The sequence below is a fragment of the Hyperolius riggenbachi genome, chromosome 5 (assembly GCF_040937935.1).
Source record: "Hyperolius riggenbachi isolate aHypRig1 chromosome 5, aHypRig1.pri, whole genome shotgun sequence".
Classification (NCBI taxonomy): Eukaryota; Metazoa; Chordata; class Amphibia; order Anura; family Hyperoliidae; genus Hyperolius; species Hyperolius riggenbachi.
In genome coordinates, this window is record NC_090650.1 from 39165432 (window position 1) to 39178821 (window position 13390).

The 13390-nt window shown below is 48.3% G+C and overlaps 2 protein-coding genes across 2 annotated transcripts in view; one reads left to right on the forward strand and one right to left on the reverse strand.

Moving 5' to 3' along the window:
* Positions 1-2608: 2608 nt before the first annotated feature.
* On the reverse strand, positions 2609-8232 carry RPP38 (ribonuclease P/MRP subunit p38). Its single transcript, XM_068235507.1, has 2 exons — positions 8092-8232; positions 2609-4969 (listed from the first exon to the last, which is right to left on the reverse strand). Exon 2 carries the CDS (start codon positions 4930-4932, stop codon positions 4057-4059), a length of 876 nt encoding a protein of 291 aa, XP_068091608.1. The 5' UTR covers positions 4933-4969; positions 8092-8232; the 3' UTR covers positions 2609-4056.
* A 34-nt stretch (positions 8233-8266) lies between these two features.
* Positions 8267-13390, forward strand: part of ACBD7 (acyl-CoA binding domain containing 7) — a 49872-nt gene continuing 44748 nt past the window's right edge. The window contains exon 1 of the mRNA XM_068235508.1: positions 8267-8427. Within this exon, the coding sequence (XP_068091609.1) occupies positions 8293-8427 (135 nt within the window). The 5' untranslated portion in view covers positions 8267-8292. The remainder of the gene's footprint in view (positions 8428-13390) is intronic.

The following is a 13390-nucleotide window of genomic DNA, read 5'->3' on the forward strand; positions in this document are numbered from 1 at the left end:
CTCTACCAAGGCAGCCAGGTGACACAGCTGAGAGATCAAATTACAGTTGGATTAGTCACAGATGAGGGGAAATTACAGGCTAAGGGCTCGTTCCCACTATCGCGAATCTGCATGCGTCCAACGCATGCAGATCCGCACATGTAATGCAAGTGGATGGGCCTGTTTCCACTGTAGCGTTGTTGAGGTGCGTTTTTTTCAGCGTGAAAAAAACGCACAAAAGAGCCAACGATTTCGCCTGCGTCGGGAATCCGTGCGAATCGCCGCTAATGTATTTAATAGTAAAAACGCATGCGTTTGTTACATGCGTTTTTACCCGCGATTTCGCGTGCGATTTCGCACCTTTTTCAATTTTATTTAGCCCTGGCAGTGTCATGGTTAATTTCGCATGGCACCCTGCCATGCGAAATCGCATGCGAAATCGCGGGTAAAAACGCATGCGGAAACTCATCCGCATGCGTTTTTACAAGCGTCGGAATGCGGCCGAAATCGCGTCGCAACAGTGGGAACGAGCCCTCAGGGGCAGATTCTTGAAGTTGTGCAAGCTCCATGACAGCACCTGGAGCTAAATCTAAGGCTGCACAGTCTTGCAGCGTGCCTTTCTTAGTTACGCGCGCTGCTTACATAGCAACACCCTTTCCTTTAAATGTCAGTGCTGCTGTGAAGTATTGCAATCAAGATACTTGACTACATCGGCCGCTACTGTGTCAAGTAACATAGTAGAAGCTGCTCTAGTGAAGTATCTTGATCACAATACTTCACAGCAGCACCCGACATTTAAAGGAAAGGGTGTTGCTATGTAAGCAGCGCGCGTAACTAAGAAAGGTACGCTGCAAGACTGCGCAGCCTTGGATTTAGCTCCTGGTGCTGTCATGGAGCTCGCATTGCTACAGCAGCTTCAAAAATCAGCCCCTAAATTCTCTATATACAGTACATATCGGGTGCATTTCTCCATGTTTTCCTTCTGTCCTGTGCAAAAGTTCAGGTCCACTTTAAAGCCATATGTCTGATAATCTTTTGCCTCTCCTCCCAACATGATCAATTAAAACTTACTGGCTTTCATGATAAGTTTTCAATCAATAATTTAATGGAAATTAATTCCCTATTTTTTAACCAGTTTAGTTTAGTCCGATTTGTATCAAATTCAATATAAAAAAAACAAAAACAAAAAAAACACAACTTGCAATTCATTGATCACAGTGGACAAACAGGACGCAGGTGAGAAAGAGATTGAGGAGTAGACTACACAGGAGGTAAGTATGACCTGTGTATGGTTATTTTGACGTTTTATTTTTAGATCAGGTTTTCTTTGAAGTGTACCCAAGATGACATGTGACATGGGGAGATAAACATGTGCATACACAGTGGCAAGCATGCAGACACTTAAACAAACACAGAACACTTATATCGCGCTTTTCTCCTGGCGGACTTAAAGCGCCAGAGCTGCAGCCACTAGGTAGCACTCTATACGCAGTAGCAGTGTTAGCGAGACTTGCCTAAGGTCTCCTACTGAATAGGTGCTGGCTTACTGAACAGACAGAGACGAGATTCGAACCCTGGTCTCCCGTGTCAGAGGCAGAGCCCTTAACCATTACACTATCCAGCCACACCTTACAACATCCAGCCTCGCGCATAACTTCAGATGGAAATGCCGGCCGAATCGCTAGCGCAAGCAATTCGGCCGGCGGCCCTATTCATCCCTATGGCAGTTTTCCCACGCGATTTGCCTGCGGGGAAACTCTGCGGATTTGGGGCGGTTTCCGCGCCAGTGGAAACAGGCCCTTAATTTTAATTATAATTCTGGTTTTATGTGAAAAAAAAATGTATGTACATGTAGTTTTACTATTTGGCCACAGATTTTTTTTATTTTTTTTAATTCCCATCCTGTAAGCAAGAATCTCGCTTACAGGAAGTATAAGGAGGACAAGTTTGTTTGGTTTTTTTGGTCAGAAAGACGGCGGCTTTTTATAAGAAGCTGTTTGTCTTTGTACCGGGTACTTAGATCAATGAATGGGAACTATGTTCCCATTTATTGATCTCCGGGCTAACGGAGGCAACACCGGAGCGCGCGTGCTGGAGACAATCACGTCAGGCGGCTAAAATGGTTAAGTACCAGCAATCTCTGGCCCCTTAAGGACCAGAGACTGCTGGTACAAAAATTGGGGCCAATAAAATTGACTCACAGTGATCACAGGGGTCAGACCGGCTCACGGAGCTCTACTGTAACAGAGACAGCAGCACGTGAGAGCGGCTCGACTGACGGTAGCAGCAGGAGCATGCAGTGCGGTAATTGAAATCTACGCCCTGGCAGGGATTACAGGTCCCAGGCAGGGCGTAGATTTTAATTAGCCTGGTCCAGAAGCGGTTAATCTGACTATTCAATGTTTTTACATTCTACCAAAATTAACAAGAGCTAAATCAGAACTTTGCATGAAGCCGACCAGATTTAGAAGCTCCTGTTCTACAGAATCTGATTAACCTCGTGCAAAGTTCTGGTTCGGTCCCTGATCCTTAGATCACAAAAAAGGCAGTTAGCCGAAGTAAACCCTCATATCTTCTTAGTGACAAATAAAGTTCATGAATCAAAATAAAAGAGGAAAAAAAAAAATCATTCAGATGTAACGGTTTTATTTTCCTGAACAGCATATTAGTTCCATTTGACTAAAAAAAATCATTCCACCCAGTGGTCCTATAACCAGGCGTAGCCAGTCATAACCATACCATTTGGCAAAACAACCAGTTTTGTTCCGCATGGACCAGAACACGCCGGGAATAATCAGATTCCAAAGCTGCCGATAAGAGATGGTCATTGAGATGTTAATTATTCCGGCCGAAAAAAAGTTCAATGAAACTTGAATCCCGCTGGGAAATGGGCCAATCCAAACTAACAGGAAGCACATTTCACTGGCCAATCCCATGCTGCATACAATTTGCATGCAAGATTGAAAACCATCTTCCACTGCCAATCAGCCAACCAACCATTTAATCATTAAAGGAATACTTAAGCCATGGATAAAAAAAAAAAAAAAAATCAGTTTTATTTACCTGGGGCTTCTACCAGCCCCCTCTGCAGCCGTCCCGTGCCCTCGCAGTCACTCTCGGAGCCTATGGTCCCCCGCCACCAGCTAGTTTCATTTCGCCAACAGGCCAGGCCACACGTAGCCTTCTTTGCGTTTCCATCCGCAATATTGCGGCCGGGAAAGCCAAGGAGACGCCGGGCCTGTGCAGGCGCAGTAAGCCTGTCGGCAAAAACGAATTTAGCTGATGTCGAGGGACCGGAGGATCCATTCATGACTGCGAGGGCACGGGACAACAGCAGGGGGCTGGTAGAAGCCCCAAGTGAGTGAGGCCTCATTCCCATTGCGTTCTGCTCGCGTGTACGTCCGCGTTGGGATTTTTTTTTTTTTTTTAGGCTTTTTTCTCCTCTCCTGGCGTTTGGGGGGGGGGGGGGGGGGGGGGCGATGCAGTTTTGTTAAAAGTGCTTTACTATGCGCTTTTTCCCAAGCGGTTTTGTAATTCACTCCCTGACGCAAGTCAGGAAGTTAACTCCTTGAACCGGAAAATAATAAATACAATGTATTTATTCTTAAAATTACAATGTAATAAATTGTTAAAAATGCGAAGGCAATCGCTGCACAAAGCGATTTTTTGAGCGCTTTGCCTATACCTTCCACTGAGGCAGAATCGCCTCAAAAATGGCCCAGGCACTGCTTTGCTGATCGGAAACGAATCGCTCAGTTGTAAACTCTCTCATAGAGAATCATTGCACAAGCGCTTTCAGGTCGATTTTGAAAATCGCCAGTGCTTTAAAGAGAAAAAAAAAAAAAAAAAAAAAATCACAAAAGGCCTTTAAGTGTGAACGAGCCCTAAAGCTTTTTGATTTTTTTTTATCCATGGCTTAATTATCCCTTTAATTAATCAGCAGCACCTAAATCTGATGAGGCCCTGAAAAGTTCCAGTTCACTCACCACAAATTCCAGTCCCTGTGGAACCAAAATTAGCCATTCTGTCGAATTTTCGAACAATCGCTATTGATCGGTAAACGGAAGTGCCTGAAGGTCACTTTTTCTTTCCCGCCTTCTTTGCCTTAACTTTCCGTTTTTTGTTGGGATTGGGAACGATCTTTTTAACTTTCAAGGCTTGTAGCTTCACCCCGCCAGTCCCTTCCTCGCTTTTAGGGTGTTTACGCTTCCTGGGAGCTGCCTGTTTAGTATTTTCATCCCCCTCTGCTCCGGCATCCACCTTCGTGTCCTCTCCAGCTTCCTGAGACTTGTTGGCCAGCCAAGGAACATCTAGTGGTGGCACCCGTGTTTTGATCTCCCTTACCTCCTCCAGGAATACATCTGAGGTTTTTCTGAAGCCCAGCGCCAACACGGACTTCAAGCCTAGCACTGGGGCTACGTTCTCGCTGAGCCGCGGCACCTGGCACGCCGGGACCTCTCGGCTGGCGCTCAGTTCAATAATATGCTTGGTGATCATTTCTGGCTTGGTGGACTTGCAGACGATCACCAGGTGTACCTCGTCGTTCTCCAAGGCACGAGTGACTTCATTGATCCCAATGGCGAGGTGTTTGCGAATGTCACGGTGTGTCCATCCCGGTTTCACCCCCTTTTGTTTTAAGACCTCTTTGTCAGACCTTTCTTTCTCAACCTTTGGACTTTTGTCTTCTTCCATACCTGTATTGTTATCAGATCTTCCTTCTTCCGTAGCAGTATTTACGTTTTTCTTTTTCTTAGATCTCCTGACAAATTTTTTTTGGACTTCAATTTTCTTCAGCCCTAGCTGAGTGAACTTGTCAGTTAACGTCTTGAGAATGAACTGCATGTCCTCCCCAGTAACAGGCTTCCACATCTTCTCATAGGGGCTTTTCAGGGATGTCTTTGTCACAATCGGTTTGGATTTGCGGACGGACCCCTTGCCGACCTTAGCAGCCATGATGAGAAGATAGACTTCTCAAACAATTCCAAAAACACTGGGGGGGAAAGAATAAAAATAATGAGGACTGGTAAAGTGATCTTCCAAAAAAAAAAAAAAAAAAAAAAAAAAAAAACACCACAAGATTGATAATACAGTATATCTCAAAAATTTATTTTAAAGAACATGGATAGATACCCCAATTTCCCCCAATTTTGTTTTTTTACCTCTACCAACATTTGAGTAAAACAAATACAATCTGGGTAGAAAACTAAAGTTGGTCAGGGTGCCCAAACATTACTTAATATTTCAGACCAACCAACCAACCACCCAATTCAATAACTTTATTGAATCGGAAGACAATTTGTGCAGCAACATGGCTGGCCAAAATCGGTCAATAGGGTCATTGTAGAAGCTAGGGCTTGATCGGATGCCCGGCGGTAACGATGTTCAATATCGTGACGACCTCTGGCCGGTCCCCCCAAGTGTACATGTGTCAGCCTGCCCCGTGACGTCACATCCACAATGCTCTGTGGGCCCTCTGAAGACGACGCCCCCTCCCACCCACACACACACTGCAACAGAATGCTTTACTACGTATCTGTACAATCTTAGCCCAACAATGTCACCCTAGGGATCGGGTCCCGATCCCCATCATGCTTTATATGATTAGAATATGCATGTGCCAGCTTACTCTCTTCTACCCTTAAATCCAATTGCTACCTGTTTTCTGTTTGAGCTTGAGCACGCATTATCTAATACTAAACTACCCTGCTTGCTATCTCTGCATGTTTGCAACTAACAACGCTATAATGCCACCATTACTGCAGTGCCTGTTCTGTCCTTCTACTTTGTACATTGAATGCTTTACTACGTATCTGTACAATCTCAGCCCAACAATGTCACCCTAGGGATCGGGTCTCGATCCCCATCATGCTCCATTTTTCCAGCATGTGTATAGGCCTTAACGATACTATGTACAATAAATGGTAGACTGGGTAAATAATCTAGATATTCCCAATATCAGTTATCACATTTATAAGATTTGATTACATGGACTGTTCAGTGTACTTTGTAGAACAATGAAAGAAAAATTATGAAGCTAGTCTTAGTTGAGGGGACCCTTGCAGGAAACCTTATAGACCTCCTCATAGCCCCTGGCTCGTGGCAATTTAGTTGCATCCACCAATTTGTACGAAATAGGAGACCCAGCGGGGAACACTAAGGCTGGTTTCACACCAGGACGTTGTGTTTTAAGGGACGTTATGGTCGCATAACGTGCCCCTAACGCAACGCCTGGTGCTCTCTGCTGTGGACGTCAGACTGAGCCGCGTTGTGCAGCTCACTCTGGCGTCCGTGATGCCTACTCTTGTGCGCATGCGGCATCACGTGGTCCCGCCCGGCCAATCGCCGCACAGAGCGGCCGCTCCAGGAAGTAAACACTGCACGTCACTGAGTGCAGTGAATATTAATTAGCCATGTGCCTGGCCGCTCTCCGCTCCTCCCCAACGTTACTGAGCATGTGCAAACAGTCTGCCTACAGTATGTTGTCTTATGGCGCAGCGTTACTAAGTAACGCAACGTGGGCACTGTGAACAGCCCATTGATTTTTCATTGCTGTGCAGTGGGGAGCGTTACAGGCTGCTCTAATGTGTGCCTGTAACGTCCCACTGTGAAACCAGCCTAAAGGTACCCAAGGATTACTCCACTTGGCGGCTGATCGACCATTTAATAATTGTAATCAAATGAAAATCAGTGCCGCCAAGAGCATGCCGATCGATGATGTAGCCAATTTCAGGCCGAAGTCGGTCGCATGTATCGATCAGAAATGCTGGAAAGTCTTGGGTTGACATGATTATTGAGTGCACGGCAGTGCTATAATGGCGATTGTGACATAAACCCCTCGCCGCTGTCCCCTACTTAAAGAGAGACTGAAGTGAATGAACTAGCATGTGATTACTATAAAGCACCTTACATAGTGCTAAACCGCTATCCCACGGCAAAACGAGGGGTTTTTACCTCCCAAATCCCCTCTGTGGTGCCCGGGGAGCGCTTCCTGAAGAGGCAGAGCTTTCAGCTGCAGCTCTGCCTCTCAGCGCGTCAATCCCGGCTGATCGCCGCCTCTCCCCGCCCCTCTTAATCTGCCTTCACAGAAAGGGGCGGGGTAGAGATCCGTGCGGCGATTGAGGCAGAGCTGCAGCTCATAGCTCTGCTTCCATGAGCAGCAAAATCCACGACCAAGAAAGTCGTGGATTTTGCAGGGGGGATTTGGGGGGTAAAAGCCCCTCTTTGTGCCGCGGGATAGCGGTGGTTTAGCACTATGTAAGGTGCTTTATAGTAATTACATGTTAGTTCAATCACTTCAGTCTCTTCAATGTTTTATGCCTTCCTCCAGTCCCATGAGCACCATGGCCATCCCTCGCTTTCCTCTTTGGTCCCTCTGTTCTCCCACAATAACTCCCAGTAATCCGGGCAGTCACGGGCTCCTGTGCATGGGCTCGGCCACACACACCCTTCCCCGGAACAATTGCGCCTGCGCAGTAGTATTGCGCAGGCACAGAACGCTCCAGGGGACAGGAGAACGGCCGAGCCGCCCATGCACAGAAGCCGACGACTGACCAGACCACCGGGGTCAGGACGGAGGGACTGAAGAGGACGGCGAGGGAAGCCACGCTGCTCATGGGGCTGAAGGAAGCCCCAGGTAAGTATAAATATGGACCAGTGTACCATCTCGGATAAAATTGCACGCCAGAGCCTTCCGCCACTGAGCTTTGGGCATTGTGCTTAGTTTGGTTACCGCCTACGCTCACTCAACTATACTTAACCTATGGTGGCATGGATAGTAGTGTGTTTACCGCTGGGTCCCCTATTTCTTATAAATTAGTGGTTGTGACCAAATTGCTGCGAGCAGAGAGTGGTCATTGGTCCCCTCAACTAGCACCACAATTGTATGCACTACAAAAATTGCAGAATACCAAACACCATTTAGATTGCTAGCAAGTTTTCACAGTACAGATGTACTTTTCAGCAAAAGTCCCCAATAACAGGTCCCCTTTGGAGTGTCTCCTCTGCAGTCACGTGTCTGGTACAGTGATGCACAGTCTCCCCCAATAAAGTAGAACATTAATAATCTGCATTCCCAAAACAGCCAGAACTCAGCTTCCAGCAACAGAATCTCACCTCACAGCAGCAGCCACGCGCCTTCACCACGCTCTCCTCTATCCCCCAATCACATCCCTCCACTTCCGCTGGGGAAACCAGCGTGGAACGCACAATGCGTAACTGCACGTTATTGGTGGATGATGATGCTGCTGCCGCCGCCTGCCACGCCCACCACCGTCATGAGGAGTCCCATGGGACTCTTGGAGACGCATTGTGGATATGTTGCCAAGACTACAAGTCCCACAAGCCACTACTTTGTGCCTGTGTGCTGAATGGAGACGGCAGAACCGATTGCTACAAAGGTCTTCCCAGAAGAGGGCGCTTGAATGTGGATACCAGCTGGAGAGCTCAAGTGTAACTCCAACTTTCATTATGAAATTGCCATAAATGTCTGTGAGAGCTGCACAAGTGTTTTTGTAATTTAAAGGGAACCTAAACTGAGAGGGATATGGATGTTTCCTTTTAAACAATACCAGTTGCCTGGCAGTCCTGCTGATCTCTATGGCTGCAGTAGTGGCTGAATCACACACCCGAAACAAGCATGCAGCTAATCCAGTCTGACTTCAGTCAGGGCACCTGATCTGCATGCTTGTTGAGAGGTTGTGGCTAAAAGTATTAGAGACAGAATCAGCAGGAGAGTCAGGCAACTGGTATTATTTTTAAAGGAAAAATCCATATCCTCAGTTTAGATTCCCTTTAATGCGATTCCTGTAGATGCAAGTGCATAGCTCCCAACTGTCCCTCTTTTGGAGGGACAGTCCCTCTTTGGGAGCCCTCTTTCCTCCTCATTTATACCTCTTCAGGACTTTGTCCCTCTTTCTATGTAAATATATATATTTCTTTACTAAAAATGTGCTTGACTCTAAACTTTATTCCCATCCTTTAAATTGATATATTACTAATTTTAAAATGTTAATATGAAGGTGTGAGGGGGTGTGGCAGGGCGTGGCTTAAGTGTCCCTTTTTCTCATCTCAAAAAGTTGGAAGATATGCAAGTGTAATCCCTATTTCAGAAAGTAGGTTTAACCTTGCTCTTTGCAAACAGTTCAGCGTCCCGACGGCTGCCTCCCTAGTGCCAGTCAGCTGCAATTTAACCCTCCTGGCGGTAGAAAAAAATACGCCAGGAGGCAGCGCGGCAGTTTTTTTTTAATTTTTTTTTTTCTATATCATGTAGCGAGCCCAGGGCTCGCTACATGATAGCCGCTGCTCAGCGGCATCCCCCCGCCCTCTTCGATCGCCTTCGGCGATCTCCGATCAGGAAATCCCGTTCAAAGAACGGGATTTCCTGGAGGGCTTCCCCCGTCGCTATGGCGACGGGGCGGAATGACGTCACCGACGTCACTGACGTCGGGTCGTCATTGGGAGTCCCGGGCCACCCCTCGGCGCTGCCTGGCACTGATTGGCCAGGCAGCGCACGGGGTCTGGGGGGGGGGGCCGCGCGCCGCACCGTATAGCGGCGATCGGGCGCGCGGCGGCGGCGATCAGGGTGCTGGCGCAGCTAGCAAAGTGCTAGCTGCGTCCAGCAAAAAAAAAAATTAAACAAATCGGCCCAGCGGGGCCTGAGCGGCACCCTCCGGCGGCTTACCCCGAACTACGTTCGGGGTTACCGCCAAGAAGGTTAAAGGAGTGGTCCAAGGAAAATTAAAATAAAAAAATCCACTTACCTGGGGCTTCTTCCAGCCCCTAGCATCTGTCCTGTGCCCTCGCCTAGGCTCTGGTGGCTCCCGGTCCCCTCCGGTGGCGAAGCCGGCCTCGCCAGGTTGGCTTCCGCGTCGGCTCTCTCTGCGCTCCAGTGTGCGGTTCACTTGGGCGCTGACGTCATTTATACTGTACAGCGCAGGCGCCGTAGTTCTGTGCCTGCGCTGTACAGTCCAAATTACGTCAGCGAGACTCTGAAAACCGCTCGCGCAGGTGCAGTAGGAATCCTGCGCCGAAGGGAACCCAGGACCATCAGCGTGGAGTGAAGCTGCGCCATGGGCACAGATCGGCAGGCAGGGGCTGTATGAAGCTCCAGGTAAGTGGATTTTTTTATTTTTATTAAGCTTAGATGTGTCCTTTAAGCCAAATTCCAGCTGTTATAACACCATGTGTGTCAAGCGCTGACATGCATTGGTGTTACAGGGTGGCAGAGGAACAAGACGTGGAGTCTGAGCGCAGCTGCGGCCAGGCTCAGATCTGACTGGGGAGGGGGGGGGTGCACCTGTCTAGCACCGGTACTAAGCACTAACAAGCGCTTGGCAGGTGCAAGAGAGAAGCTGACAGGCGGTAAACGCAGCAGAGCTGCCAGGGAACTGGTATTGTGAAAATAAAGGCTGGAACCTACTAGAGCGCTTTTTTGAGCGTTAAAGGAGTGCTTTAAATCACTAGTGATCTCCCTAAATGCTCTGCCAATGTAAGTCAATGTAACAAATTTCACAGTAGCGATTAGCAAAATCACAATCGCAAGACCATAAATAATGTATGCAGCATTTTGGGAGCGTTTGCGCTTCAGCGTAAGCGCTGGCAAATCTTTCATGAATTGCTACACATAGCGATTTGTGTGTGATTTTAAATTACTGCAAACTGTAAAAAAAAAAAAAAAATAATAATTTGAAAGGACCAATCAGAATTATAATCCCAAATCGCTATCACAATCGCTGGCAAAAAGCTTACACTTTTTAAAATCACTACCAAAATCACCGGAAAACGCTCATGAAATCGCTTACACAACGCTAATAAACGCTAGCAATTTGCGACTTGTAGTGGGTTCTAGGCCTCAATATGACAGCCTCCATGTTCCTCTCACTTAGCTGCCTCAGACATATAAAGCGGGGGAGTTTGCCTCTTGGTTTCTATTGCATTGATTTCCAATTGTGCTTTCAGCAGTGCTGTGTCTGCAGGTCTTGCTGCAGCGCAGGAACATTTTTCCCCTGCAGGGATGACTGTGTCCACCCAGGGGAGTCTCTCCAGCCTGCAGCTTCCTGACATATGTACACACCTATGTCTGCATCCAGAGGCCCCTCCCATGCAGCATTCTCCCCCTGCAGGGATGACTCACTCCACCCAGGGGAGTCTCTCCAGCCTGCTCCCTGCCACACACACACCTATGTGTGCACCCAGAGACCCCTCCCATGCAGCATTTTCCCCCTGCAGGGATGACTGTCTACACACAGGGGAGTCTCTCCAGCCTGCTTCTCCAGCCAAACGGCCCGCGGGCCATTTGCGGCCCTCGGTACAATATTTTGTGGCCCGCCCCGGCAAAAGCAAAAGAGGCACGGAAGCAAACTATTTTACCTTATAGTTCGCTTCAGTGCTCCCAAGTAATCCGCCGCTAAACGAGGGCTGCAGAGACCCCAAATACCCCGGGCAAACATCCACGACTGCGCTGAGGGGCAGAGCTTCTGGCTGTAGCTTTGCCCCTCCTGACGTCAATCGCTGCACGGATCGCCGCCGAAGGAAGAGTGAGAGGTGCGAGCAGAGGTGGCGATCCGCCGCGATTGACATCAGGAGGGGCAGAGCTGAAGCTGAAAGCTCTGCCCCTTCCAGGAAATGCCGGCGGATTGCCCCTCGGGCGATTTGGGGGCTCTGCAGGCCTCGTTTTGCGGCGGGGACACGGCGGATTACTTGTAATGGGAGCACTGAAGCGAACTATAAGGTAGGACACTTCATATTCAGAAGAAATAATTAAAACTGTTAATAATGACATTTGAAGACTTTTTTTTGTGAAATCCCTTATGCGGCCCAGCCTCATCCTGACTTTGCCTCCTGCGGCTCCCAGGTAAATTGAGTTTGAGACCCCTGGTCTACACCCAGGGGAGTCTCTCCAGCCCACAGCTTTCTGCCATATACAGACCTATGTCTGCATCGAGAGGCCCCTCCCATGCAGCATTCTCCCCCTGCAGGGATGACTGTCTCCACCTAGGGGAGTCTCTCCAGCCTGCTCCCTGCCACACACACCTATGTCTGCATCCTGAGGCCCCTCCCATGCAGCATTCTCCCCCTGCAGGGATGACTGTCTACACACAGGGGAGTCTCTCCAGCCTGCTTCCTGCCATACACACCTATGTGTGCATTCACAGGCCCCTTTACTTATAAAGCTGAATACTCACCTGATGACCCAGGAAGATGGATCCCAGCGACATTCCCCGATGAGCGTTCGCTGATCCATCTTCCTGCCACTAGAGATGGCCCGAACGGTTCCAGGCGAACTTTAGGTGGTTTGCGTTCGCCGGCGAAGGCGAACTTTTGCGGAAGTTCGATTCGCCCCCATAATGCTCCATCGAGCATAACTTTGACCCTCTACATCACAGTCAGCGGGCACATTGTCACCAATCAGACTGCACTCACTCCTGGAGCCCCCCCTCCCTTATACAAGGCAAGGTTCTCCTGTCGTTTTACTCACTCGTCTGCCTACAGTAATTATATCCCTCACTCCCTCCTGCCAGAGGGAGGAGGGTCTTGTCTTCCAGGGAATTGTAGTATTGTAGAATTGTAGTATTTCAAAAGCCAGCTTACATACCTTGGCTGGGATTTGAACCCAGGTCTGAGTGCATGGTAGGTAGCTCCCTTCACCACTATACCACCACCAACACTACATGCTGAAGCCAGCCTAGCATGTACCATTATGATATATCCAAGACAAAATTGCTTAAGGATTTGTAGTATGTCAAAAGCTAACTCACATTGGCCAGGAATAGAACCCCGGCCTACCGCTCTGTAGGCGAGTACATTTGAAATCGGCGCCGGTAGACTTGGGCGCAGGATACAGCTGTATATAGCTGATCCTGCTTCTGCACAAGTCCGGGCCGATTTAATTACTATTCCCCCTCCAGGCCGACGTGGATAGTGGGGGAATGAAATAATTCGGCTTCCAGTGATTGCTGGAGGCCGAATTATTATGTTTTTAAACAACTTCGTTACTCACTGAGCGCTTCAATAGGAATGATTCCTATTGAAGTCTATGGAGGCGCCGGCTGCACCCAAATCTAGCAGCTCTGAAAAGCACTGCTCCGCTGTAGGCTGCTATCCTAACCATTATACCACCAACAATATAAAGCTGAAACTTCTTGGAGCAGACTTACTTCCTCCCTCCAAAAGACACACATACATCCCCATAAAATCATTCAACAGCAACTGCATGCACAGTCTTTGTGGTACACAGTCTCTGTGTGGCACAATTGGTTAGCGTGTTTGGCTGTTAACTGAAAGGTTGGTGGTTCAACCCCACCCAGGCATGGCCTTGCCTTTTGTGTTCAACAGTTGTCCGAAGAGAACCCCAGATAGCCATGTAGATTCATCTCTCTCTCTCCCTCTCTAGTAGGGATGGTCACCGCTTTCC